The sequence below is a fragment of the Antedon mediterranea genome, chromosome 1 (assembly GCF_964355755.1).
Source record: "Antedon mediterranea chromosome 1, ecAntMedi1.1, whole genome shotgun sequence".
NCBI classification, from domain to species: domain Eukaryota; kingdom Metazoa; phylum Echinodermata; class Crinoidea; order Comatulida; family Antedonidae; genus Antedon; species Antedon mediterranea.
In genome coordinates, this window is record NC_092670.1 from 10927643 (window position 1) to 10955287 (window position 27645).

The following is a 27645-nucleotide window of genomic DNA, read 5'->3' on the forward strand; positions in this document are numbered from 1 at the left end:
TACTAACCTAAATATTAAATCATTCATTTAGATGTTTTTTCCATGTAATAATAATAATCTGGAGAAATTGTCCTTATTAGCAGGAAGTAAGAGATGACTCAAAATATCGGGGAATTGTAATAAACAATATTATTATACAGATTATTAAAGGTGTCCCACGCATTGATATTGTTGCACTGGACTATAGTCGTGCATTTGATTCCATTTCGCACTCTACAATGATTTCCAAACTGAAAAGAACCTATGGAATTGGTGGTTCCATGTTGCCTTGGTTGGAATCATTTTTAACTGAACGTTTTTTAACGGAAAGATGTCCGGCAAGAGTTGCGTAATATCAGGGGTTCCTCAGGGGTCTGTGCTTTGACCCCTGTTATTTAACATATATGTTAATGATCTACATATGCACCTACGTGCAAAACCATATCAATATACAGAGACGACACTTGCATTGCTAAATGTATAATGACGGAGGAAGATAGTTTATCTCTGCAACAGGACATTGACACGATCTCCTGGTGGTCAGCACTTAATTCACTTTCCATTAACCCTAATAAATGTCAAGTGCTGTCATTGTCCAGAAAACGAGATCCCGTTGTTCCATCTTGCATTCTAAATGGACATGAACTCATGAACGTTAATGACATTACGTTACTTGGTGTGGTAATATCCCATAATTTGTCATGGGCACATCAGGTAGATAATGTAACTTTGAAATGCAATAGGATGTTAGGTTTTATACGATCAATTGCCACAGGTTGTTCTACACATCTGTTTTACTTAAACTTTATAAATGTCTTGTTCTTCCCCATATTCAATATTGCTCCCCTGTTTGGTATCCTTATCGTCAATGTCATATTAATAAGATAGAGAAAATTCAAAGAAGGGCAAGTCGATTTATCCTTCATCAACGAATCTTAGATCAGCCATATTCTGACCGATTAACTAGACTGAATTTGATGACAGCTGAATCAAATTGAGATTATTTTACCGTTATTTTTGTTACAAATATATTGTATAAATTACAGAATAGTTTTATTTTAAATATGTTGACTATCAATTGTAGGCATTTGGATGTTCTAACTTTTAAACATCTTGCATCCAAAACTGATAGGAAAGCATTGTATCCCAACCAGATTTATTCGTTTGTGGAATTCACTACCGGTCAATATTAAAGACGCCTTTGTATGCGGAAGTTGGGTACAATTTAAAAACATGTTAATGGACCACTTTAAAAATACTATGCCTCTTTAATGTATATAATTATGGTATTAATATTACATATTTACATTGTTTTATGTTTTAATGTATGCTTTGAGTGCTGGTGTGGCACACCTTATGGCGACAGTGGTCCTTTGACCTCTTTTGCCACTCCTTGGCACACTCAAAGTTTATGTATTGTTTTAATGTTGCTAAAATTAATAAAATAAAATTATTAACTGTTCACTTTTCTTCCCTTAGAATTTTGTTTACCAGTTCAGTATTAAATTTAGCAGAGTTGGTAGCACTGCGACCTGATTTGTCTCGGCTGACCAAGATTGTTTACTTCCATGAAAACCAGCTGGTTTACCCTGTCCGAAAACAAAAAGACAGAGATTTTCAATATGGATATAATCAAATAATAACCTGGTACTGTATATTTATTGTTAGTTTTTAAATTTATAGTAGGGAATTGAGAAGGACAGCAGGGGTGGATCCACGATTTTGAAATATAGGGGTGGGGAGAGGGAGGCTCAGACACAAGCATTTGAGCGTTCGGTAAATACGACCCCTAGATAGTCAGAAATGGTACTCGCACACAAAATTTATGATAAAATGGCACCTCCCACTAATCTAGTTGGCCCGCCGCGGGAAGGACGTTTGTATCATGCGCAGAAAACAGCAAAACGATCATACTTTTTCTGGCTGGTAAACACAGTGACGTAACATTATTTGCATATGTTGCGCATGTTCTGTGTGTAGGTAACTGCTGATTGTTTGATCGTACTTTACACAGTGTTGTGTTTTAATGGTAATTTTAAAGTTGTCATCCTGAATACTTACAGACTATTCCCCTTGATTTTCAGAAAATCAATATATTGTTGACGTCGCAAATGCTTATTTCTGCAGTTATCTTTATCTCTCTTTATTTTGAAAAGTATTTTGCTCAGTCCATAATTTATTCTTCTATCTATGCCCAGATGAGGTCAATATTTATATGCAAAGGAAAACTTTATACTGTATAAAATTTATTTAATGTTAATTTACATTTTTCTTTTAGTTTAACTGCTGACATTGTTTTATTCAACTCAAAATACAACATGGAATCTTTCTTGTCATCAATTGGGACATTTTTAAAACCTATGCCTGACTTCCGTCCTAAAGGCCTCGCTGAAAAGATACGACCAAAATCAAAAGTGTTGTATTTTCCAATAGAATTTCCAATAATGAATGATCCAATAGCAGATGTTATGGAAGGACTGACGTTAGCGGAACAGGCCAGTTCATTACATGGAAGTCAGGAGGTGTTTGAAAAATCCAAAGACAGGGCTATTAAATCAGGTGTCACCGGAGAACAGACAGTTTATAGCTGCAGTTCAGTTTTATCACAATTGTCATCCCCATTAAAAATAGTATGGGCTCATAGATGGTACAGTCCTAGTGCATTTTTTGACTGCATCACTTATTTAGACTGCTATAATCATTTGAGTGCTATGCTTATTTAGTCTGCTATACTTATTGACACTGCTATACTTATTTACAGTGCTGTACTTATTTGACTGCTGTACTTATTTGACTGCTATACTTATTTGACTGCTATACTTATTTACACTGCTGTACTTATTTACACTGCTATACATATTTACACTGCTATACTTATTGACACTGCTGTACTTATTTACACTGCTATACTTATTTACACTGCTGTACTTATTTGACTGCTATACTTATTTGACTGCTATACTTATTTACTCTGCTGTACTTATTTACACTGCTATACTTATTTACACTGCTATACTTATTGACACTGCTGTACTTATTTACACTGCTATACTTATTGACACTGCTATACTTATTTACACTGCTGTACTTATTTACACTGCTATACTTATTTACACTGCTGTACTTATTTACACTGCTGTACTTATTTACACTGCTGTACTTATTTACACTGCTGTACTTATTTACACTGTCTGAATTTTTACTATTTTGTGCTTAGTTTACCTGGATTTTCACGCTGCTGCTCTAGCCCGCTACGTCCCATTAGGACTACTCAATCAGAAGCTAAAGCAAGCAGCAGTTATAGTTCTAAGGACAGACAGTTTTGTGAAAATGGAAACTCCACTATAATTTATTGATTCCAGCTGCTACAGTAGACCCAAAAAATGTCTGGGAAAGAGTCTATTAGGACATGTCATGCTAAAATTACAAATCTCTAATAAGCATTTCTGGTATATTCACTGTCAGATCATTGAATTATTATCGAAACAGTCCATTAAAGTTTGTGTTTGTAATAGGATACTTCACAATTGAAATATCTAGGGTGATGAAGTGACCCCCAGATTTGACCTTAGCAATAAAATTAACTAAAGTGACAGAAATTGAGTATTCACTTCTGTAACAAAAAAAATAATATTTATTCACATATAAAAAAAGAAAAGAAACCCAAAAACCATTGTCTGACAGACAATTTAAGTATTTGTTGCTTTAAATTACATTTTTTTCAGGTAAAATAACTATTATGTGACAATAAAATGACACATTCAAAAACATTTAAAATAAAAAATATTTTTCAATCATAAGCGAGCAGCGTTTTTTGTAAGAAATATTTCTTGTTTAGTAGTGGTACTTATTCACATTTTTTTCCTTTTGTAGGGAACACGACAAGAATCCTGACCTTTTTTTTAGAACACTTTATAAACTTCTAGATAGTGGGGAAGACTTCAGGATTTCTGTTCTTGGGGAACATTACTCAGAAATTCCAGGTAATTATAAAGTCAGTAGAGGGCAGTGTTAAAAAATATTGTCTGCGATTTAAAGGGGGATTCTGGGTTTAAAATTGCTTTTAAATATCGTTTATTTATTAAATAAAAAATATTATAACAATATAGACATGTCAGAATGAAGAAGTAATAACGAGAAATTAAAAAAATTAAATTTCATATACATTTTAGGGTAAATTCATGGAAAGTCTGTTTTTCAGCAGCTTAGGGAAGTTCATTAATATTCATGAGATATTCACAAAATCACGTCATCAGTGGATTCCAAACTCGCGACGTCAAGCTTGTACGTTGTGTTCTCTCTCCCCTGTCAAACGACGACCACTCGATCATTGTGAAATACATTTTTTGTAGATTTTCTAAGCTAGGCCTAAAGTGTAATAATAACAGTAGTAGCATATATTTATTTGACATTTAATGAAATACAAAATTTAGGACAGATTACGGAGTCATAAATTATACTATTTTTATACCTCGAATAGTACAGATCGTATATCGGCTTCACGTACTAGGCTAGGCCTGGATAAGCAAGCCTGCGAGCTACAGCGATTTTAATTGTTTTTGCTTATCCTTGCCTCCTTAGATTTTCACCTGTCTTGTTTTTGTTACCTTGTTTTAAATGTATTTCGATTTTAAAGGCTAAATAAAGAATGAATGAATGAATGAAGGCCTAGCCTAAATCATTTTATTCATGGGTGAGAGCCATTTCTGACTAGGGATTCCATGCCACGATGGCTACGTTAAAACATTGGGGCCATCATTCATGGGCCTAGCTAGCCTATTACTAAACGATTGGCCCATAAATAACAAAAGTCAGTGGAATCCAAACCCATCCTATCAACCAAACTCCTAAACAATCTAAACCTAAAACGTTCTACAAAAATCGGCTGTAAATATTGAGGCAAAACAAGGTCCGATCGCCGTCCGCACGTATGGTGTCCCGATCGTCTAATAAGTAGGCCTGAAATAGGCCTAGTTTACTCTCCAAAAAAGCGGATACTGCATCAAGCAAGTAGACCGGTAGTAGGAAGGAGACCTAGCCTATCCGGCCCAGTTAAAAATTGAGCTAACTAGTGTAGTAGACCCTATGCGAATTGATACTACCAGGCCTTTTACTATAGGCTACACTTGTTAAAATTAGCAATACTGTACTCATGTTTACAAATTTTCCAACTCTCTCATTCGAGCTATATTATCTATACCATTCCGGTAGGTCGAGTCGACCTTCAATCAAATACTGTAATTTAGACGGGGTATACTCGACCCGAACAGTTTGGTATTGTATACTGTATCTGCTTATCACGTGACGATGCCAGGCATGGGCAGAGAGAGCACGTGTATCGTCGTCTCGCTCTCCTCGCTCAGCAGGAATGTATACGTTACGCTTCATTGATTTTGAAGGCTTTCCCTAAGTCAGTGCGAAAATCGGCAAACGTAAAGTGCAAACTTATCTAATTTTTCACTGTTTTGATGGATTTTCATAGAAAATTGACTTTATAAATGGGAAGACCGACTAAAATTACATCAGATAAGTATAATTTTACAAAAGTAATTGATATGGTTAATGATAACGAGTCGTCGGAAGATTGACCATTTCACGAATTTCCTATTCTGTAACCACATTGTGATTTTGCCGTAGCTGCACTTGTAATCTGGCCTCATTTCACAGCCTTCGTTCTGCTTCACTGGGCGCTTATATAAATTGAAACTTTTACCGTTCAAGAGACAAACAAATATATTTTACATTTTTTACTATTCATTTTAAACCCGGAACCCCCCTTTAAAAACATTAAATATCCTTTATTTGTGCTGCCACTGTTTAACATTCCTAAAGAAGCTAGAATAAATTATGGTACTATTGTTCAAATTCGATAAAATCAGTAGAGGGCAGTGTTAAAAAATATTGTCTGCGATTTAAAAATATTATAAAATATATCATTTATTTGTACTGCCACTGTTTAACATTCCCAAAGAAGCTAGAATAAATCATAGTATTGTTCAAATTTGATTGAATAGCGACTCTGTGTAGTACGGCGGAACAGCACTAGTCTCTGAATTACACATGTGCACTAGAGATCAGATTGATACGCCCTCATCTTTCAGTATTTTAATTCACAAAGTGGGATCTACCTGTTTTTATATAGATATTTTCACTGAGGCTTATGAGAGTCTGAAAGATAATATAGTTCATTGGGGTTATCAGCAGTCAAAAGAGGACTACTATCAAGTATTGATAGAGGGCGATGTTGCTGTATCAACGGCCAAGCACGAGTTTTACGGTGTTGCAATGTGAGTAGTTTTAATTATTGTTTAACAGTTCGATTAGGCCCTCTACAGACACAGAAGCCATGGTCCAGATGCCTATCATAAACGACAGGAGCTGAAATGGACCAGTACATTGGGGTAACCCCCTAAACTCTACCGTAAGATGTTTTTTTTAATGTACACAAGGCCCATGGACTCCAGTTTTAAGTTTTTTCCAAGATGTCTTGTTGTAGCACCAGAATAATATTCAAGGAGAGCCTGGAACCTGTACTGATGTTATGGCTTTATTTTTTGGCGCCCCTAAACCAAAAGACAAGATCACCTAAAATTTAAGTATTTAAAGTTTACAATACTTGGTGTTGTATAATATGGAATAGCCACCCAGGTAAAAATTCCAGTTGAAGACCAGTTGGGAAATTTCCCAGTTGGGAATTTTCCCTGTTGTGAATTGAGACAATTACCAGTTGTGAATTTCCCAGTTGTGAATTTTCCAACTGGTCTGATAATCCCAGTTGTAAATTTTACCAGTTGTAAATTTCTCAACTGGTCTGATAATCCCAGTTGTGAATTTTCCAACTGGTCTGATCAATCCCAGTTGTAAATTTTCCCAGTTGTACATTTTTCCCAGTTGAGAATTTTCCCAACTGGTAAATTTCAGTACAAAAACAAATTACACAAACTACAGAACTTATTGTTTAACTGTTTATTTTATTAACTTTAATATTTACAATTACAGTAGTTACTTTCAATTCTGCAGTACTGTAGTTAATTACCCCACAAAGGTCTTAACGACCTGCATAACCCCTACATCTACACAAATGTCAGCATATCCCTGCCGTTTCCTTTTTACAGGTCCATGAAAATGGAGATCTAGCATTTATTCAGTAATATATTTATGAAGTTATGGCCACCTTCTTTATTTAGTCATGTTGACAAAATTAGTCCTGAAAGAGAAAAACCAAAACAAATTGATTAAATAAACAATATACTGGTAGTACAAGGAATAAATCAAATTCAAATCTCAAGTATCAATTTATATACTGTTTTACTGAAAAAGGAAGATGGAATCATATATTAATCAATTTATTAATTAATGATTATCCAAATTATGTTCTCTACAAGCAATAGAGAGAAATGGCGAACCGCGATGACGTCACTCAAATTTCACCGAGTGGGTATAGATTGTAAACAAACCATTTCGCCACATGTTTTTGTATGGGAAATTCCGATGGGTTGAGTTAAAAAGGGAGGTAGAAAAGAACGTTTAAAACACACATAATAGCAGTATCTTTTTTTTTTGCAACACCCTTATCAATTTTAATGTTATATGGGCAAATCTTAACATATTTTATTTTAATTTGGATTGAATTAAGACGCGTTTTTGTTATATACTGTACCCAGCTCTAGGCCCTAGATAGTTGGCATGTATGCTGTAGTACCTCGAGCCTAGCACGGATTATCGGTTATTATAAAAATAATAATATTGGAAATTCGTTATTGCGTACTGTACTCACTACTACTACTTTAGCTAGGGTGCTGCTAGGCGTCTCCTAGCTAGGTAGTAAGACTAAATAGAGCCTCTCTATAGTAGATGTAGGACTAGCATTAGTTTCAGCTTGACAACTGCCATTTTGTTTATGTGGCTAGTGATGCTTCCTGCAGGGGGGCTACCGCCAGTAATGATGCTTGACAACACCATTCTACTATAATACTATAGGCCAAGTCTAATGTAGACCTACAGATATGAGATATTTTTAGGAATATGATTGTGAATGATGGATGACTTTTATACATATTTCATTGATTTATTGTGTAAATACACAAATACAACAAGAATTATGAGCGTTACAGCAACAACATTGGTTAGACAACGCCATGATTCACGTGTATAAACATAGGAAATGTGTCGCCCTCAACGGTTTGTTATGATTTTATACCCACTCGGATTTTAGACGTGCGTCGGTTCGCCATTTCTCTCTATTGAAGATGAGTATCATTTCACTTTAGTTTGTCCCTTTTATTCAGATATTAGAACTAAATATATTTTCATTTTATACAAATAACCCCTCTAAATTAAAATATATTTATCTTATGTCTACTACAAATATCTCATTACTAAGCTTGGAAAATATATATATTTTTTTCATTTTAACGTAGAACAGAATTCTTAAACGCACTCTAATGTTATTGATTGAATTGTTACATTGTATATTATTTGGGCCAAAAGCCATATAAATAACTATTTTTTTGGATCATTCCAAGAAAGAAAGTATACATAAATATATTTACCCTTCAAATTGTACTGCTGTACTTTTTTGGTTGGTTTATAGCCTTGTTGGTTGTATTCAAGTAAACTGGAAATCACCTGCAATTGTGTATGAAAAAAATTGAAGGAAAATTAAGAAATATAGAATATTTAGTTTAAGGAAACGGAGACAGACTAAAACAGCATGGATTAGTTTGCTTTATTATTAGATTAGTAGGCTAGCCTAGGCTTAGGATATGTTAAAATAGCAGCCATGCATGTCATCACGACACTAGCTAGAGTAGTGATAATACAACATTGCAGAACAGTAGTAGTACTACTGTAGCTAGTTTGGGCCTACAACTACTAGAGGCCTAGGGCTAGACTTTAGAGGCCTAGGGCTAGACTTTAGAGGCCTAGCCTAGTAGGCCAAAATAACAAAAGTGATCATGAATGAATGGAAATAAATCTCGTTTGTGTGGTAATGACATGTAGGCTAATAATAGGTTAATAATATAGTATTGTTGGGCTTTGTTTCTAGCCTACTATAGGCTAGTACTATGTAGAGGCCAATAAGACAATTTGCGGTCGTACACAGCCATGTAATCAATCAGCTAGCAAGGTGGGGCAAGCCAAGGCTAAAGTAGTCCAGATCCCTATGTCAAAAAAAGTGCCTTCGTGTGCAGATCATGGGGAAAGTCTAAACATTGTGTTTTATGAATATTTTAATCATGCTGGTTATAAAAACCCATGTTGTCAAATTTCTAAAATTCATCTTTGACCTCTGACCTCAATTTGATTGTTTTGACCCATTGAAAACAAAATGATCATATCTTTGCAACGCTTACATTAAATGAAATAATTTTAGTGTCAAATTATTTGGGAGGTGCATATTAATATTCGTTCTAATGAAAAAGTTTGTCCAAAAATGCCTGGAAGTATGATTTTTGGCATATTTGACCTTTGACCTACATATCATATAACTCCGTAACTAATAGTTGGCCAAACTTTAAATAGGGCTCAAATTAATCTGAAGGTATATGTTTCTATTCAGTCTAATAAGAACTTTTTCAAGAAAATGACCCGAAATATTTTTATTGACCTTTGACCTGTACTGCTAGTACACATTTCTATAATCTCAAAAACTATTGGCCGTAAAATGGTTGTTTTGTGAAATGGTTCGAAAAATTTACATTTATATGTTGTATAATAACAACATTTTATAGAAATGTAAAAGAATTTTATTTATGATCACTAACTTTGTAATTTATTAACATCACTAGCATTTGTTATAATATTAAAATGTGTCATATTTGCTGATTTTAAGCACTTCACATGAATTTATCAGAAAATATGTGTATTTAATATAAAGTTTATTTTTTTTTATATAAAGAAAATTTAATTATCTATCAAATAAGACTATTTTCAAATTATTATGGCTAAAACTTAATAAGATACAGGCAAAAAAGTGTATTTTTACTTATGTAAACAGCGCCCTCAATCTTCATTTTTTCCCAAAAAATACCACATTTTTATGTGGTTTCATGAACTTAGCTGGTTGTAACTTTTTAAAAGATTTGTTGTCAGTGACGTGTAACTTACATACACCTTCTACCATATACTAAGTAAGTTTCTGAGATAAAATGAAAACAATATTTTTATAGCTTGATATTTTTCCTGAGGTTATTACATGGTGCATGCTAAAAAAGATTTTGATTTTGTGCTAAAAATCCATCTTTTTGGTCCAGTACAAACAATCTTGTACAGCCATTCTTACACAAACAGCATATTTTATTGGAAAGATAATCATAATATCTATCCAATAAAATATGAATTTTGTGTATTAATATCTGCTAGATAGCTTTTATTAAACCAAAAAGATGGACTTTTAGCTCAAAATTAAAATATTTTTTTTTTGTGTGTATCATGTATAACCTCAACAAAAATATCAAGCTATTGGAATATTTTTCTCAATTTTTTCAGAAACTGACCTAGTACGTTATAAAAGAGGTATGTAAATTACAGGTTACTGTAAAAAGTCTTTAAAACAAAGTTATAACCTGTTAAGTTCAGGAAAACACATAAAAATGTGGTATTTTTTGGGAAAAAATGAAGATTGAGGGCGCTGTTCACACAAGTAAAAATACACTTTTTTGCCTGTATCTAATTAAGTTTTAGCCATAATAATTTGAAAATAGTCTTATTTGATAGACAATTAAATTTTCTTTATATAAAAAAAAAAAACTTTATATTAAATACACATAATTCTGATAAATTCATATGAAGTGCTTAAAATCAGCAAATATAACACATTTTAATATTATAACAAATGCTAGTGATGTTAATAAATTATAAAGTTAGTGATCATAATTAGAATTCTTTTACATTTCTATAAAATGTTGTTATTATACAACATATAAATGTAAATTTTTCGAACCATTTCACAAAAACAACCATTTTACGGCCAATAGTTTTTGAGATTATAGAAATATGTACTACCAGTACAGGTCAAAGGTCAATAAAAATATTTCGGGTCGTTTTCTTGTAAAAGTTCTTATAGGACTGAATAGAAACATATACCTTCAGATTAATTTGAGCCCTATTTAAAGTTTGTCCAACTATTAGTTACGGAGTTATATGATATGTAGGTCAAAGGTCAAATATGCCAAAAATCATACTTCCAGGCATTTTTGGACAAACTTTTCCATTAGAACGAATATTAATATGCATCTCCCAAATAATTTGACACTAAAATTATTTCATTTAATCTAAGCGTTGCAAAGATATGATCATTTTGTTTTCAATGGGTCAAAACATTCAAATTGAGGTCAGAGGTCAAAGATGAATTTTAGAAATTTGACAACATGGGTTTTTATAACCAGCAGGATTAAAATATTCATAAAACACAATGTTTACACTTTCCCCATTATCTGCACACGAAAATACATAGGGATCTGGACTAAAGCGCCTAGCTTACTATACTAGCCAGCATGCAGCGAGCGGCGAGGCCTCCATTTTGTTGTCGATCTTTGATCATAGTTTGTAGGCCTATGCCTATAGTAATAAGAGATAATAATAGACATATATGTCAGGCCTACCTTTTATAAAACAGCAAGATTTGTGCCTCATCCTTAATTTGATGCGATTAGCCAATAATACCCATTCTAGACCTGGCATCTCTGTGCTGCGTGATCACCGATTTTGCCGCCGAGCCACACTGGCACAAACAAAGGGAGCCGTTTTTGGCTGTTGGCTTGCAGTTTTCTGATTGGTTGTTTACGGTCTGCCGGCCTATACGACGCATGCTCCATTATTTTCAAAAAGTTGTGCAGTATTTCTTATTCTTTAATCGATTTTATTTGATTTAATTTAAATAACTGTTTGTTGCAATAATATAGGATTACAAATAATAATATTAATTGTATTTTGAATGGTAATTACGGACCATGCTTCTATTCCCGTCACCTCAACCCAGAACACCCCCCCCACCTCTCCCCTGGGTCCCCCTGGGTCCTCTCCCGTACTCCCCGACGTACACCCAGCCATCCGCTTTCGCTCTTCTCCGAATTCCCTTGGTTGTTAGGAAAAAAACTAGTTGCAAAACCAATTGAAACAACCTTGCCCGGTTGAAAAACCGATTGGACCAGTTGACTAGTTGAACTCAGTTGAGCTTTGGGAATACCAGTTGGCCAGTTGGAAAAACCAGTTGACCTGTTGAAAAACCAGTTGACCAGTTTGAAAAACCAGTTGACCAGTTTGAAAAACCAGTTGACCAGTTGAAAAACCAGTTGACCAGTTTGAAAAACCAGTTGACCAGTTGAAAAACCAGTTGACCAGTTGAAAAACCAGTTGACCAGTTGGAAAAACCAGTTGACCAGTTGGAAAAACCAGTTAGACCAGTTGAAAAACCAGTTGACCAGTTGTTAAAACCAGTTGAACCAGTTGGAAACCAGTTAGACCAGTTGAAGACCAGTTGGACCAGTTGAAATTTCCAACTGTTCTCAACTGGAATTTTTACCTGGGCACTCTCTAATTTCTTTGCGTTCACCATTATAGCTTTACTCCGATTATAAATTTTGAAATAGTTACTGGAAGCCTGATGTATATTTATTACGTCAGAATGTATAAACAAAATTTTCAAAAATTCTATCAACTAAAAGTTGAAGTAAATCACGTCTCTAGTCCATTCTCAGTTGCCACACTTGTGTTGTTTACTCTGAAATAACCGTTTAATAATCTCTTTGCTTTCTCATGTCCATTCTACAGTTATCACAGATTGATTAGTTTCATACCCAGTATTGTTTTGGTTTTACAATTAATTGAGAATATACCTCATGCAAGTATTTAATTAGGCCCTGTTTCTGCTGCCAACTAAATACCGTATATTATACTGTATTTTTTGAATACCGTATATATACGGTATATTTTTGGCAGCAGAAACTACGCTCATAGAAAATATACCGTATTTTGTATACCGTATTTTCCCCACAAAATTTGTGGATAAAATATGGTATTTACAAATTTATACCGTATTTTTTGTACCCGTTTCTGCTGCCAATAAAAAATACCGTATTTTTTTTTTACATGACAAAAGGTCAACATTCGTATTTTTATTTTCTGTCGCTGTCAGCTGTTTTACACACGTGTATATATATATTCGGCGAAAATGTGGAGCGAAGACGTCACAGTTTTACTAAATAAATTTGTGTGGGGAAGCTAAAATGTCTGGCCAACTAAAAGGTAATAAAAGGGACAACCACATTTATAAAGACATTTCTAAAAAAATAAAGCAGGAGTATGGAATAGACTTGTCTCCAAAGCAAGTAAACTCAAAGCTGAAGAGCCTGCGAAAGCAGTACAACATTGCAAAATACAATAACTCGGGGAGGGAACGAATTAATTGTCCCCATTACGATGTTTTCTGTGCTCTCACAACATCTCTATCACTAGGGCTAGGCTGTTGAAAGTGAGACGTAAAACTTCCTTTATTGCGACTTTTAATTATCGATCAAATAAATGAATGGCAATTTGGGTAAAAAAGATGAAATTTAACACGACCACCCAAGAAGTATTGTTAGCAGAAACGGGGTACTAAAAAATACGGTATAAAAAATACCGTATTTTATACCGTATTTTTATACCGTATTTTGAGCAGTTGCAGCAGAAACAGGCCCTTAGAATTATTTCAGTTTGTTTTATTTTTGCTCAGTTACTTTTGTCATTGAAACGTAGTAACATTCAATAAATATACAACATGGCATATGTTGATATTTAAGGTGCTGCAAGGTCCTGAACTCCTAAAGATTGGTGTTCTCTTTATCACTGCCCTCCTGTAACCGTACTTTCTTTTGTTGCTATAGCAACTGATGCTTTTATTAGAACATTTAGGGGTTAAAGATGTATTGTCCCCCTGAAAAAATAATTCTTAACAACATTTTTATTGAATATGCCATTTTAATGTAACATAATAGTTATCGACTTTGACAAAAAATTGGATTGAAAAAAAATGTATTTATCTGAAAAAAACTGTAATTTAAAGCAAAAAATGGCCAAATTGGCTGCCAGCCAGTGGGTTTTTGGTTGAATTTAACCATTTATTTAATCAATTTGTAGGTGAAAACATTTTTTTTTTCTATATGGAACTGATTAACTTTTTTAAAACCACAAAATAACATATTTAAAGTCTGATTTAATTAACCTTTTTTTTTCATGTTTTTGGGGGACAATACATCTTTAATAGGTCAAACCCCTTTATGTTTTTTTTTGTTTTAGCTGAAAGTGATTTTTTACACTAATACATTCAAAGCTTTAGATTTAGATCTTAAATTTTGTTTGATACTTTCACTTTACCTTGGAAAATACATCAACATTCATCTTGTGTTTGCTTATGTCACTAATTTCTTAGATCAAAACCAATATAATAAGATATATGTAGCTACATGTACATTTTTATTTCATTTTTAATCAATTCAAAACAAGATTCAATTTAAAAACTTTAGCAAACACCATTACAAATACTCCTAAAACTACTAGAATATAATTAATTAGAATATCATTAATTAAAATATAGGAAATACTGATTTATGATTAGATATCAATTTGATTTTATTAATTAAAAAGCAATAATAATAATTCAATTCAATTCAAATTCAATTACTTTCACCTTTACCTTGGAAAATACATAAACATTCATCTTGTGTTTGCTTATGTCACTAATTTCTATAAAAACCAATATAATAAGATATATAATATGTAGGCCTACATTCATTGTAAGTTTTTTTTTCATTTCAAAACGAGATTCAATTTAAGAACTTCAGCAAATATTAGATTAAAACACTACTAATTATTAATGAAAATATAGGAAATACTGATTTATGATTAGATATCAATTTGTTATTATTATATTAAAACAATAATAATGTTACTATTATGTATGTATTAGCATAGTTTTAAATAATAAAATAAGATTTTTTTACAGAATGAATTGATTAAATTATTTGGTATTACTATAATATTTAAAAATGATTAATAATAAAACATCCATTGTTACTAACTAATAAAAAATTCCCAAAAAAATAAATTACAGTTGATATGACAATATATTTTATTATTGATGTTATAAAATGTGGATTATTATAATAAATAATCATTTAATGATAAGGCAAAATTTTACTTAATAATTAGTAGTTTATTTTTTAATTAATTTATATCCAATATTACTTTGCAAAATTCCAAAATAAAAGATTGAATGAATGAATTATAAAGAATATAACCATTTAACACCAGATACCCTTTTAATTAAATTAGTAAAACTAAAATAAATACCAATATTATGATTTACTAAAGATTATAACACATCCAAGTCAGTAGTATCTTTTATTAATAATGGAATTTGATATTACTATGTAGTATTATATATGGGCATATATTTTTAACAATTCTGACAATACTATAATTATTATTTAATAAATTATCGTAATCATAAACTTATGTACTGTATGTGATTAAATTAAGACACTGTATATTCAAATTAATTTTATTTCGTCATTATGTTATTAAACCAAGGTTTTATTATTCATTTAAAATAATTAATATAACACAAAAAGTATAATAACCAAACATGATTTTTGATCTCACTGCATCTTTAATAAAATCAATATTTTTCCATTTTTTATATTTATGAGCCAAATTAAAGTCAAATTACTAAAGTTATAATTAAAATTTTCTTATGGTGCTCTTTTAACCATCATCACTGTCTTCTTGAGACTGTTGTATTTATGGAAATGATACCAGATGATGCCTGACCAATCAGCTGTACCTGGTGTAAGGTAAAGCCCATTCAGAGTTGAATGATAACAGGCATTGTACCACCAAGCACCTTTGCATGCCTCAGCACAGTTAGTACCGCTGCTGTTATCATTGTCTATATCATGCGTTGTAAATTGTTGACCATTGTGCCATGCCAAAGAATCACCTAAACAAACAAAACATATCATCTTTAGTTTACTGGATACATGCAGTTTTTTTAATACAATTGTTTTATTTAAACATGTAAAAAATTAATATATGCTATGTAAAATGATGCATACCTAATGAGTGTTTTAATTAATTTATGTTTTTTTGAGATTCACATCCTGTTTTAGGGGATTTTTTATTTGTTTAAAATCAAAAAACCTTTAAAAAATAGTGTTCTTGTCTTTTTTTATTCTATAAATTATACAATATGGTTGATTTATTTTACTATATTATAATTATAATTTGTTGCTCATTCAATGTTTGCTTATTATTTTACTTGTTTTCCTTTTAATGTATATGAACCATATTAATTCATATAATAATATTTATTCGATCATCAATGTAAAAATAACCAGGAATGAGAATAGGCTAAAGCCCAAACAGATTCTGCACTCACTCCATACAACATAAACAGTTAAGATAAAACCATATACAAGAAAAATACAAATAAACTATACTATATTACATACAACATGAAATTATGAAAATATGATAAAATTGACATTAATAAAACATTAATATTGTTTTTATATTTTAACTGAAATATACTTTCAATACAAATGTACTGATTTAAAAAAAACAATGGAAGCGAAAACTAATTTCCAAAGTGTTTAGTAACTACAACATTTAAAATAATAACATTTTTAAATGTTAAATTGAAATGTTGTTGTTAAATGTTGGAGCTAATCCATTGAACATTTTGATATCATTTTTAGAATTGTTAGTTTGATTAATTAATTTTAGTTGGTTGTGTATATAGTAGCTTTTCTTTAATATTGGTCCAATTTCTTTCAGATTTGATATCATGTTGCCTTTTTATCTTTGGGTAGCATATTGTTAAGTTTAACCTAAATCAATTTCAAATTTCTGTTTTTCTTTTTCTATATTTTTCACATAATACATGATTTGTAAATAAAACAAGGCCATACATGGCTGCGGTCACGTGCTCAAATTTGAGTTAGTGTTTACCGACCAACCGAGTGAGCTGTAGAGTCGCGTTTGCACATGACTAAAAATTAATTAATTATTAAACACAACTGTTTTTATAGCTTATATTATACAGTACCAAAGGAAAACTTCATTATACCTGACCTACCGTAGTCAGTGCAGTGAACATTTCCGAACTTGATTTAATACTATTAGAACATTTTTTCCTCATTTTCTATTTCATTTGTGGTAAGTGTTCCATTTTTAATCATTTCGTTGGCAAGCTAACATCTTTTGTATCTCAAATCTATCTAAAATATGGTGTAGTACTTTAAAATTAAATTGGAACATTGGCCATGTATGAGTCATTATGTCCCAGTCAATATTCCAGTGACTATTTATAAATGCTGGTACATAACTAGATGCAACATGGGATTCTTGTGATGAAGACATATAAATGTGTGAACATTAAGGTATGCTAAATTTACTGTTCTGTAAGCTTGTTTAAACCGTTTAATCCCATTCAATGTTCTTATCATCTATATATAAATTTACGTAAGGGCAAAATTCGGTAAATCGCGCGTTATTTCTAGAATGTTTTCTCGATGGTATATAAAGTTTATTCGTACTTTCGGTACTGATTTTAACCACCTGATGTAACCCTGTTTACTAATTAAATTGAGTTCGATAATTAGTTATTGACAATTAAAACGAATTTAGGTTCAACTATTTGCCCCAAATAGGGGTGTTTTTCGATCGTGGTATACACTGTCTAATGGATGTCCATCTTGAAAAATACCCGCAGACAATATTACGAGAATGCTTCGCATTTTCCTATCTCCTCCTACGATAATTGTTTTTAATGACTGAAAACCGGTTGAACAGTTCGAGTACAGCATCAAAATGTTGAAGACAGGCCGATTTTCTTTAAAAAATAGGCCTACTATTTTGATAGATTTAATATATGTTTATACAAGTGTATTGATTTGTGATGAATGGAACATTCCAATCTCTGTTCCACAAGTGTCTATTCCGTCAGGCGTCGTAAAGGCAAGTACTGTATACTCATAACAGAAACTTGATCCATTTTTTTTTTCAATATGTGCTGTAGAGGTTGGATATAGATTGTTTTTAAATGGAATGAGCTAGCGTTTTCAGTCGCTGTATTTTATGTACAAATCTTTATTATTGCAGTTAAACCACCCACATCATCACCCTTTCCTCACTGGCATGAGCGTTGTAAAGCCAGTAGAGGATAGGCCTACGGTGCATCACATGCCCTAAACGCAGAACAACTTTGGTGGGTAGGGTAGGAACCGACTTAAAGTATGAATTTGGCTCTAAGAAACAATTGAAAACCATTAGGCCTACTAATTAAGTTGAGTTAGATAATTTACTATTTATGATTTGCCCCGAATAGAGGGGGTTTTCGAACGAGCGTACCATCTAGTTTAAACTCAATTATAGGTAGTCATAATTGGTTTGAAAATTCAGTTTTTAATACTCTTAAAGTGATAAATGCAACAACAACAAAAGTGCACAGTGTGTATTTTTAATGCAAGGTACAAAGGTGAGGCCTATAAAGAAAAATAATACTTTTAATTCTTTGTTTACTTGAAATGTGTTTTTTAGTGTAAAAATTGATTGAATGTACTAACCTGCCGTTCCTGTGTATCCACTGATTTTCAAAGCATAGTTAGAGTCCTCAGTATCAACACGAAAGTGAGAATATCTTGCAAACTTCATGTCATCCAAGTGGTCAGTCATCTCTATTAGAAGCTCAAAACTGCCATCAGCTGTTAAACGGTTGATTTGTTCATTACCAAGCCAGAACTCTGTGTTCACATTTCCAAAACCCTCTTTGTATTCTGCCCAATTACGGTAGAAATCAACTGATCCATCTTGTCTTCTCTGTATCACCTGATAATGAAAGGATAGTAATCTATACTCTACAGTCTTACTAAAACAGTGATGTCAAGCCCATCAACTTGAGTAAATAGAAGTAAATGAATTAAGAATCTGACCAGTAATATTACGATTAAGGTACATCAATATTTTACAATTTTATTTTGATGTTCCTCATTTTCTACAATTTGATTACACTCATTTTACAATAATTATGCAAGTTTTTGAACATTTAGTGTGATTGTTCTTTTGTTGTGACCTCCAGACAACACTTCAACAAATCGCTCTGCGTGTGCGCAGGTATAGTTATGTGTGGGTCGAGAACCCTATTTCTGAAAAGTAACGTTAGTAAAAAATGTGGAAGAATCATTAATTTCTGTTGAACAAAATGATAAATCTAAAGTTATGTTTTTAATAAAGCCAAATACTGTATTATTAGGAATTGTTCATTGCAATAAGCTATTTATCCATATGCAAGTTTTAAACATTCCTAAACAACTGTTCGCTTAACTGTGTAAATGAGTAGAATGTTGATGTCATTCGTTAAAGTCTACATGCTCGTACAAAAGCTCCTTATTTCATTCATGCCATCATCTGTAAGTCAACATCGCCCTCTATCTATTTTCAAGATGTAAGGAGTGCAGAGTGCGACGTCATATGTGAATGGAATCCCCTTTCCGTTTATTAATTATGAGAGATGCTTGTACAATGGCTTGAATATCGTAAATTTGAAAGTCCTTGTACTTCTGGAACGGATTCTATCTGAAATCATACCATTGTTCTCTATTAATTGTTTTGCTGGTGTCTCTATGGCTGGCAGTTCTTACGGTAACGTATTGTGATGTGTGTTTTAATAATGAATTAGTAAGCTGTGGCAATGATGTTAGATTTACCTTTGATATCTTTAAATAAATTGTAAGTGTCTTTCAAGGATACAAGCAAAATTCAATTTTTTCAAGTAATAAGCTAGTGTGTTATAATGATGTTGGATTTGCTCCTTCAGATATCTTTACATAAATTGTTGCCTATACTTACTGTCCATCCTGCATCATGCCTCATGTCACAGTACACAGTAAACTCTGGTCTTCCATCACATGTATGGTGTATCACATATTCACCACTCACAGCAGAAGGATTATTTTGTAAAATCGTACTACAATCCCTCATAAAACACTCTAAAATTACAAAGTTTGAAGATCACATATTAGATATAACATTGAAATAAGCCTATACATTGAGTGAAACGTCCATTTTGTTATAAGATTAATTTTATAGTAGGTAAATACAAGTGAAAGTACTTTAAGAATATTAAAGAGAACATTTACTATAGGCAAATTCAACAGCAACAGTCACGACCAGCAGCCAATCACTAATAATAAATGTGAACCTCCATATAAGAAATAAATTTATTTAATAATAAATTGTATACTTACTCATTTTGGAATCAGTGGCCCGGACATGAAGAAAAATGAAATATAAAATAATTAACATACAGTAATGACAGTATATAGATATAGAATGCAGCTATTACAGTAATTTAATAATTACAAACTAGTTTTCTTGGTGAGAGAGAGAGAGAGGAACAGCATTTTACAGTAGTTGAAATAGTGAACTTCCCATGGAGAGTGACCACATGATAATGTAGGTGCATCACATTGGCCAATTAGTGTAGATATGCTAGTTTGAAGTCACAACCAAAAACATTATTTTTGATCATACGTCCACTGCACAGTCACGCATCATGCATGCGTAGAAATGTATTCTGATCGAGAATTGTTGGTTGGTTGGGTTTGGAAATAAAATAAAAAGATATTAAACATCTCACCATGACAGTAAATCAAGAACTAAATAAAGTTTCTTCTTTCAAATAATTTTTTCTTTTGGATGATCCAAAAGAATAAAATATTTGAATACTACAGTATCCAGAGATCCAGATGAACCTTTTTACTAAAGTTTCTTCTTTGCTCAAATCTAATATTACATATCACTCAATATACTTATACCATGTGTAGTAGACAACACATAATATTCAAATTATGATTGACAATATTGCTTTTTCACAGGTTTCCCATTCAAAATTATTTGGGCGTAATTATAGATGAAACACTAACATATGGGGCATTCCAAAGTATTTTTGTAATATGGACGTGACATTTTTGAGAATATAATTAGCCATATTTTAGAAATAAAAAAGAATACATAACATATATGGCCATGAATGTTAATTATGAAAGTCAAACAAATTTATAAGACTGTACAAAAAAATTATTAAAATTCTATGCGTCACAGACAGGCAATGTACATGACTTTTAAGAAGGTTTAGGTATTGTAATATTTCTCCTCATTTAAAAGAAATCTTAAAATTTATTTTGTATTATGATGTTGCCAGATAGTTGTTTTAGATATAACTGAATGTTAATTAACTCCAAATTTATTAATAAATATGATTTATATGTTGTTACAGACGGGATTTTTCCAACGTCGTGGACAGAACACTTTTGTCCAGGTTAAAAAAATTGTATAATTTTGATATTTACAAAAATAAAATTACATCAGTTTATTCTTTTATTACAAATCAAAATATTATTCAACCTTTGAAACACTGTTGAAAGTTTAGGTCAAGTGAAAATATTAAAATTCATAAAATAATATAAAATATTATTTATAAAATTAATTATTCAAAGAGTTATAAAGAGAAGCAATAATTGTTAAATTCATTTGTTTAATTCATTTATTTTAAAAAACATCATTAATTTAAAAGTTAGGTTTCGTATAAACAAATCTTCAAGCTATTAACACATTTAAGGCGATTCTTTAAAAATTGACGTTGGCATTTGACGTCTGAATTTCTTAGTGGATCCAAGTTGCACCTGAAATTTTCTTCTATCCTTGCTTGAATTTAATATTATTTCTATTTAGTATCTGATTTATAAAGGTTTATGGTTGCAAATTCACAAAGAATGAAATCTACAAAGTGAAAAAAAATACAAGTTTAAATCTATTGCAATTTAATATCCTTAAGAACAGTTGAAAATTAAGTTTTGAAAATACAGATTTTGCAATCATTACTTCAATAAACACTAAATGAGGAAAAAACCCAACCAAAATTTCTCAGAAGTGACAATTATAATTTTTTAAATGAAAATTATGTATGAATATGAAATTAATAAACAAATAATTGTAATAAAATATTTGATTATGAATAAACCCCCTTTTCTTGAAGTGCCCTTTCAAACTAGACTAGGCATAGCCGATATGACAATTTCTTGGCTATTCTGTATAGCCAGCAGGCAAATTGTACTTTTCTTACTACTAAGTCCTAGGAAAATTTGTCTAGTTTATAAATATTAGTATGTTAAAATATTAAAAATAGAAATATATTAATAACATTTAAATTTTGTCTTAACTAAAAGAAGACACATAGATTGTATTTACCTATGTATACAGTACCAGTAATAAATGTAATCTTTATGTTAAATTTACTTCAAATGATTTATATACAATTAAAAAGAAATATCATATCTATACACGTAACCATACATATGAGGTATCAAAGTGACTGCAATTGAACCTTTTTTTAAACTATAACATTTAAAAAATCCCCACCTGCACCTTTTTCCTGTCCTTGTTGTTTTTAATGAACTACAATATGGGTTACAGGTAAACAAGCTTTGCTCTTATGGTCATCCATACTAGCATTTGTTTTTTTATCCCTCATGATATTTAAATGGTAAAATAAATTTATACTTGACTCTCTTTTTTATATTGATAGAGATATTTTTTTATTTTATATATGGATTTAATTTATATTTGGATTTAAGTGATTCTTCATAATATTTTTGTTTATTACTTTTATATACTAAATAAATTTTGGGGAGGTCCAACCATGTTTACATTACTTCACTCTGTAAATTTAATTGCTATGGCGTTGCTTAATCTGTATACAATTTGTTTTAAATTCTAGCTATCAATTTAAAACAGAACCCGAGATACAATAGATCACCAAAGTAAGAAAACACCTTCAGGAGCCAAAACAATTCCTACTAATAGGCGTTTCCCCGAAACCAAGTTTTGTTGAATACACTACATAAGTTGTTCATTCCATCAGTACACTAAATCAGAAAATTTAACTCACCCTTTCGATGTAACAAAACTCTGGCTTTTGAATTACGTTGTTTTCAACTGATGCTTCTTCCAGTATTTGCTTACTGATTTGACAAACACGATCTTTCTGGTTATAGTTGACCGACAAGCAATCAGATTTGTGGGAACATTCCAGCAAACAATTTACACGGCTTATATTCTTCAACTCGTAACTCCAACCCTCAAGAGCCTGTCCCTGGATAACTGTATAGAATGAATTGGTCGAAAGAACGACAATAGGCAGGAGATTAAGAACGACAACCAAAGTTGCAAACGTATGCATTGCAACGTTTTGGAAATACGTATTGACAAAATAAACTGTATGATGTGCCTTCAAATGCAACTTGTCGTACACCTTATTTGTGGTAACAAGGAACTACTGTACGTTTTCATCTTCTGATGTGCGTATTATAGATGTTCCATCCAAGTATAATACAATAGAACTTTGTCTGCACCAATCAAAAACGTGTTAGTAATAATACTGTAACTATGTATGAACAAATTTCTAATAGCCTATCAAATCGAACCATCAAATTCATGGAGTTTTTGAATTATATATTAATATAAATTGAAATTACTATGTAGCTGGATTATAACATTCTATGATCAATGTTCTGTTGTTTTTTTTAACAAATTCAGTGTTTTGGTTCAAGTATCTCTATTTTTAAATCTTATTATGCCTCGAAGTCTAATTTAATTTATTTTCATTATTTAAAACACCTTCTCTGCATGTAGAATAATAGAAGCTGCATTATTGTAAATTTAGTATCGTGTTTGTTGACAGTTGACATAAATTAATTTTCCATATGTTGTTTTCACATTGCTACTAGGACATTACTTTTTAGTAATTGTTGTTGAGGCAACGATATATAATAAACAACTACTAATATAATGTAAAATAGCTGTATAATTTATTTCCAAGTGAATAATATATTAAGATTCCAATCGATGAACAATAGATAAGATTGCAACAAGCTAGTAATGATGCGTAGCAGATATTAGGATGAATGTGTTTAAACTTTAGAAGCATGTGATTTAATAGTTTCACTAGTCACATTCTATTATGACCAATAGGAATTAAGAATGTCATTGGTGTGCTTGCCTTATGCATAAGGAGTGACCACATTCTTTCATGTAGACTAGTGGACTGTGGTTAATTAATATTTATTGCTTTACTAAGAAAAGTTGGTAACTATCTAATGAAAAAAACAAAACAAATTAAGTTAAGGAACAAACTGTACATATATCTTAGGGAGATGAATCTGCGTGCCAGACTTAGTAATTCTGACAGGGTCAGTAGCAATGCTCGTAATGTTATATGCTTATTTTGAATCGGCATTTATATATTATATATGCCATCTAGAACACTCTGTCAGAGATACAGATTAAATTTTTATATTATATAAGCTTATGTTTTGCGGCGTGCATGAGGTAGAAACATGAGCAAGAATACTTGCCACCCGTTTGATAATCATTTTTTAAATGGTGCATGTGAGTGCACATGCTGCTGACCACTTGCTGTCTTCACATCTAAATGACCTGATTGTGACGTAGTAAAATGGTTCGTGAATTACTAAACGCAGCATTCAGTATTTGCAAAGAAATTGGTTTAAACACAAATTTTTCATAAAAATGTGCCATTCTATAATGGCTTAAATGAATAAAGGAGAAATAAAAGGTGCCCAAGCTCAAACAGATTATCGGACTTGCAGTTTAGGAGGAGATACAGGAACAAACTTTGGCTTAGTGCTATTATAATATGATGATCAACGAACAAAACATCTTAAACAGTCCCTTTGCTCAAGATTACATATCCAACCTTTCCAGAACTTGGAACCATCCCTTACCTTCATATCACTTTCAACACCCACCAAAAATCATTTCCGTACCCCTGTGTTGAACTATAGTATATATTTGAATAGCTTTAAAAAAAAAGTGACCAATAAAGAAATCTGATGTAATAATAAAACTAGCGTTAAATTTGTCTGTTATAAGACAACATTTAATGTACCCTATCTAGTGAGTTTACTGGTGCAATTATTAAATAAAGAAATTAAATTTAATTTTGTTCTTTATTGTTCTTTTAGGCTTGAAGCTGTTCATTGTGGGTGTCTTCCTTTGTGTCCTAACCAGCTGGTTTATCCTGAAATATTTCCTAGTAAGTTTAGAGTTCTCAACTTGCTTTAATTGATTTCAGTAGTTTGGATACAAAAATTCTGTAGTAATTACAAAATAGTTGTCATGTTTGTTTCAGAGCATGTACAGAATGATATTCAGAAAGACCATCACACTGTGATTGTGTTTTGACAAATTGTAATCAAGAAATAAAATGGAAATCCAGAACAAGGGCTTTTCGTGGATTGTGGGTCGATGATTAGTCCATCATAATTTTGTGTTTTATTTTGGGTTTCTCATAATTTTAAGCCAAATCATAATTTTGCCTAGTATGTATTGCCATAGTATTTATCTCCATTTTCATACAAAAATTACATGGCAGCACTGAAATAAGTAATTAAATATTCCAATATTGAATTACCTTGACTCTTGGAATCTATTTTATTTTATATAACACCTAAATAAATTCCTGTCATTTGATTGGACGATTGTGGGTCACATGGCGTGCAATAGTACGCACTATTAAACGATCGTTTAATAGTACTTTTTGAAACATTTTTGTGTACGAAAAAAAAAACGTCTCGCGGATGAAAAAAAATCTAGTACACAAATTATCCTATGATATGGCTCTGTACTGTGAAATACAACAGCGCCACCTGTCGTCTGGTCTCAGTTTCATTTGTAAACACCACCGCGAGATATGCAACAGCAGCAGATATTTGTGTACGATTTGGACATTATGTACTAATTTCATTCAAAAAGGCATTTAAATTAGCTTTAGATCGTTTTTAGGATTTTGATTAATTAATGGGGACATCCCTACAAGACGTGGAATTGTTGGAAAAACCATAATTAGCTTAGATAAGTTCCAATTGTCTGTCGAAGTTTTGCCTTTCAGCCAAGCTAGTACTACTAGGCTACTAGGGTAGCCTAGGCCATGCTAGTATTAGGCTAGGCCTAGCCTAGGCGTTTTAGCCTTGCTAGGCCTAGGATTGTTTGGTCGTTTGTTGACATAATTAACACAAAAGTAGGTGTGTTTACGAAATCCATATAAATATAACATTTAATATAAAATTATTAAAAACCAAATGTTACTGTTTTTAATCAATGTGTGTGAATGAAATGTAGTAAGCTTTGGTTAGGGCTACCTTTTATTTGATTCAAATAACTAGAATTTATTTAGATGTTATATAAAACAAATAATGAATGTTTTGTATTCGTGTAATGGTACAAATAATGGCACTTGGTGAATGATGAAAGGTTATATCAACTCGGCGTTGCCTCGTTGATATAACCTTTCATCATTCACCTCGTGCCATTATTTGTACCATTACACTCATAAACATTCATTATTTGTATAATATTTTATGGTGATGCTATTATATGACATCAAATGTAAACATTAAAGTAGTATTGTTCTTTATCGAATTACCGCTTTCAATCTTTATTACATTATATAGTATTATATGGTGACGCTATTAAATAACATGAATTTAAACATATTGTAACGTTTTTCCTCCGCCTGTCTCTACTGTGTACTACGTACATTTCTCGGGTCCCTTTCTAGCCTGGTAGCAATCTCATTCGTTAGGCCTAGAGCCTGGCTAGCCTAGTTATTCATTATAGAATTAAAAGGTGATATACTCGGCTTATTGGAAGGAGTATGCTCTTTCTAATAAACGGACCACCGGAAGAGTCCCACACCCTAGTTTATTTTATGGACAGATAGGAAGTTTAATCTCGCTTGGCTAGCCTATCAGGTTCCCAGGTTCTCTCATTCCGTCTAGGTCTAACACTCACTAAGTAATTATTGCTAGATAAATAAGGACTATGTGATTATGACAGGTAGCGTTAGGTTCGACGACAGTGATATTCCGTCGGCTTCACATACAATGTAAATAGATAGATAAATGAGGAAAGTTAGTAGATTATATTCTCATGAGCCTTTATGACTCTTTTATTTATAAACTTGCCAACTACAGTATTGATTAACAAAGATACAAGAACAACGGGATGGATGGTCTCGCTCACTCAAAATCAAAACGAAGAGTGGTAGAGGTTTCTGGCTTTATTTGGCTTGCTACATTATAACAATAGGTAGAAAATAAATGATTTGGGCTGTACCAATTTCCGTTACATTATAAAGGAGTATTGTCCTATACCGAATTACTCTTACAATCTCTTATAGAGGACTGTTTATACAATACAGAACAACAGTTATTTAAACATCTACGACGATTCTGCAGAACACCAAATATTGTACGTAACTATGACAGAAGTACACTGAATGAAATCACTACAAAATGTGGCTGGACATCTCTCAAGCAACAATATCTAACACTGCTTTCAAGTCAAGAATCATAATGGTGTATCACAATTTTCAAGATGCATAATTGCCGTGAATGGTAAATTATTAACTTATATACTACTTTTCAATTGGTATGCACTTTTATTATCCTAGCAATTATACCTGTCTCAGTACAATTCCAACTAATTTGATATGTCTCATAACCCGGAGGCCAGTATCTCCCTGTATTCACCAACCTCCAACCC

General features: G+C 31.9%; 2 protein-coding genes and 2 long non-coding RNA genes across 4 annotated transcripts; 2 read left to right on the forward strand and 2 right to left on the reverse strand.

Moving 5' to 3' along the window:
* Nucleotides 1-462: 462 nt before the first annotated feature.
* On the forward strand, nt 463-27456 carry LOC140041405 (tRNA-queuosine alpha-mannosyltransferase-like). The gene is made up of 6 exons (XM_072087634.1): nt 463-660; nt 1112-1197; nt 1459-1626; nt 2258-2428; nt 25062-25135; nt 27281-27456. The coding sequence occupies exons 1-6, from the start codon at nt 463-465 to the stop codon at nt 27454-27456; spliced, it is 873 nt and encodes a 290-aa protein (XP_071943735.1).
* Nucleotides 2522-6261, forward strand: LOC140056218 (uncharacterized). Its single transcript, XR_011846741.1, has 3 exons — nt 2522-2626; nt 3853-3962; nt 6122-6261. It is a non-coding gene; the product is annotated as an uncharacterized lncRNA (long non-coding RNA).
* LOC140056204 (uncharacterized) lies at nt 6931-11700 on the reverse strand. The gene is made up of 3 exons (XR_011846736.1): nt 11586-11700; nt 8532-8607; nt 6931-7186 (listed from the first exon to the last, which is right to left on the reverse strand). It is a non-coding gene; the product is annotated as an uncharacterized lncRNA (long non-coding RNA).
* On the reverse strand, nt 15394-23336 carry LOC140050412 (fibrinogen-like protein A). The gene is made up of 4 exons (XM_072095588.1): nt 22970-23336; nt 19870-20007; nt 18588-18849; nt 15394-15961 (listed from the first exon to the last, which is right to left on the reverse strand). Exons 1-4 carry the CDS (start codon nt 23258-23260, stop codon nt 15714-15716), a joined length of 939 nt encoding a protein of 312 aa, XP_071951689.1. The 5' UTR covers nt 23261-23336; the 3' UTR covers nt 15394-15713.
* Nucleotides 27457-27645: the final 189 nt, after the last annotated feature.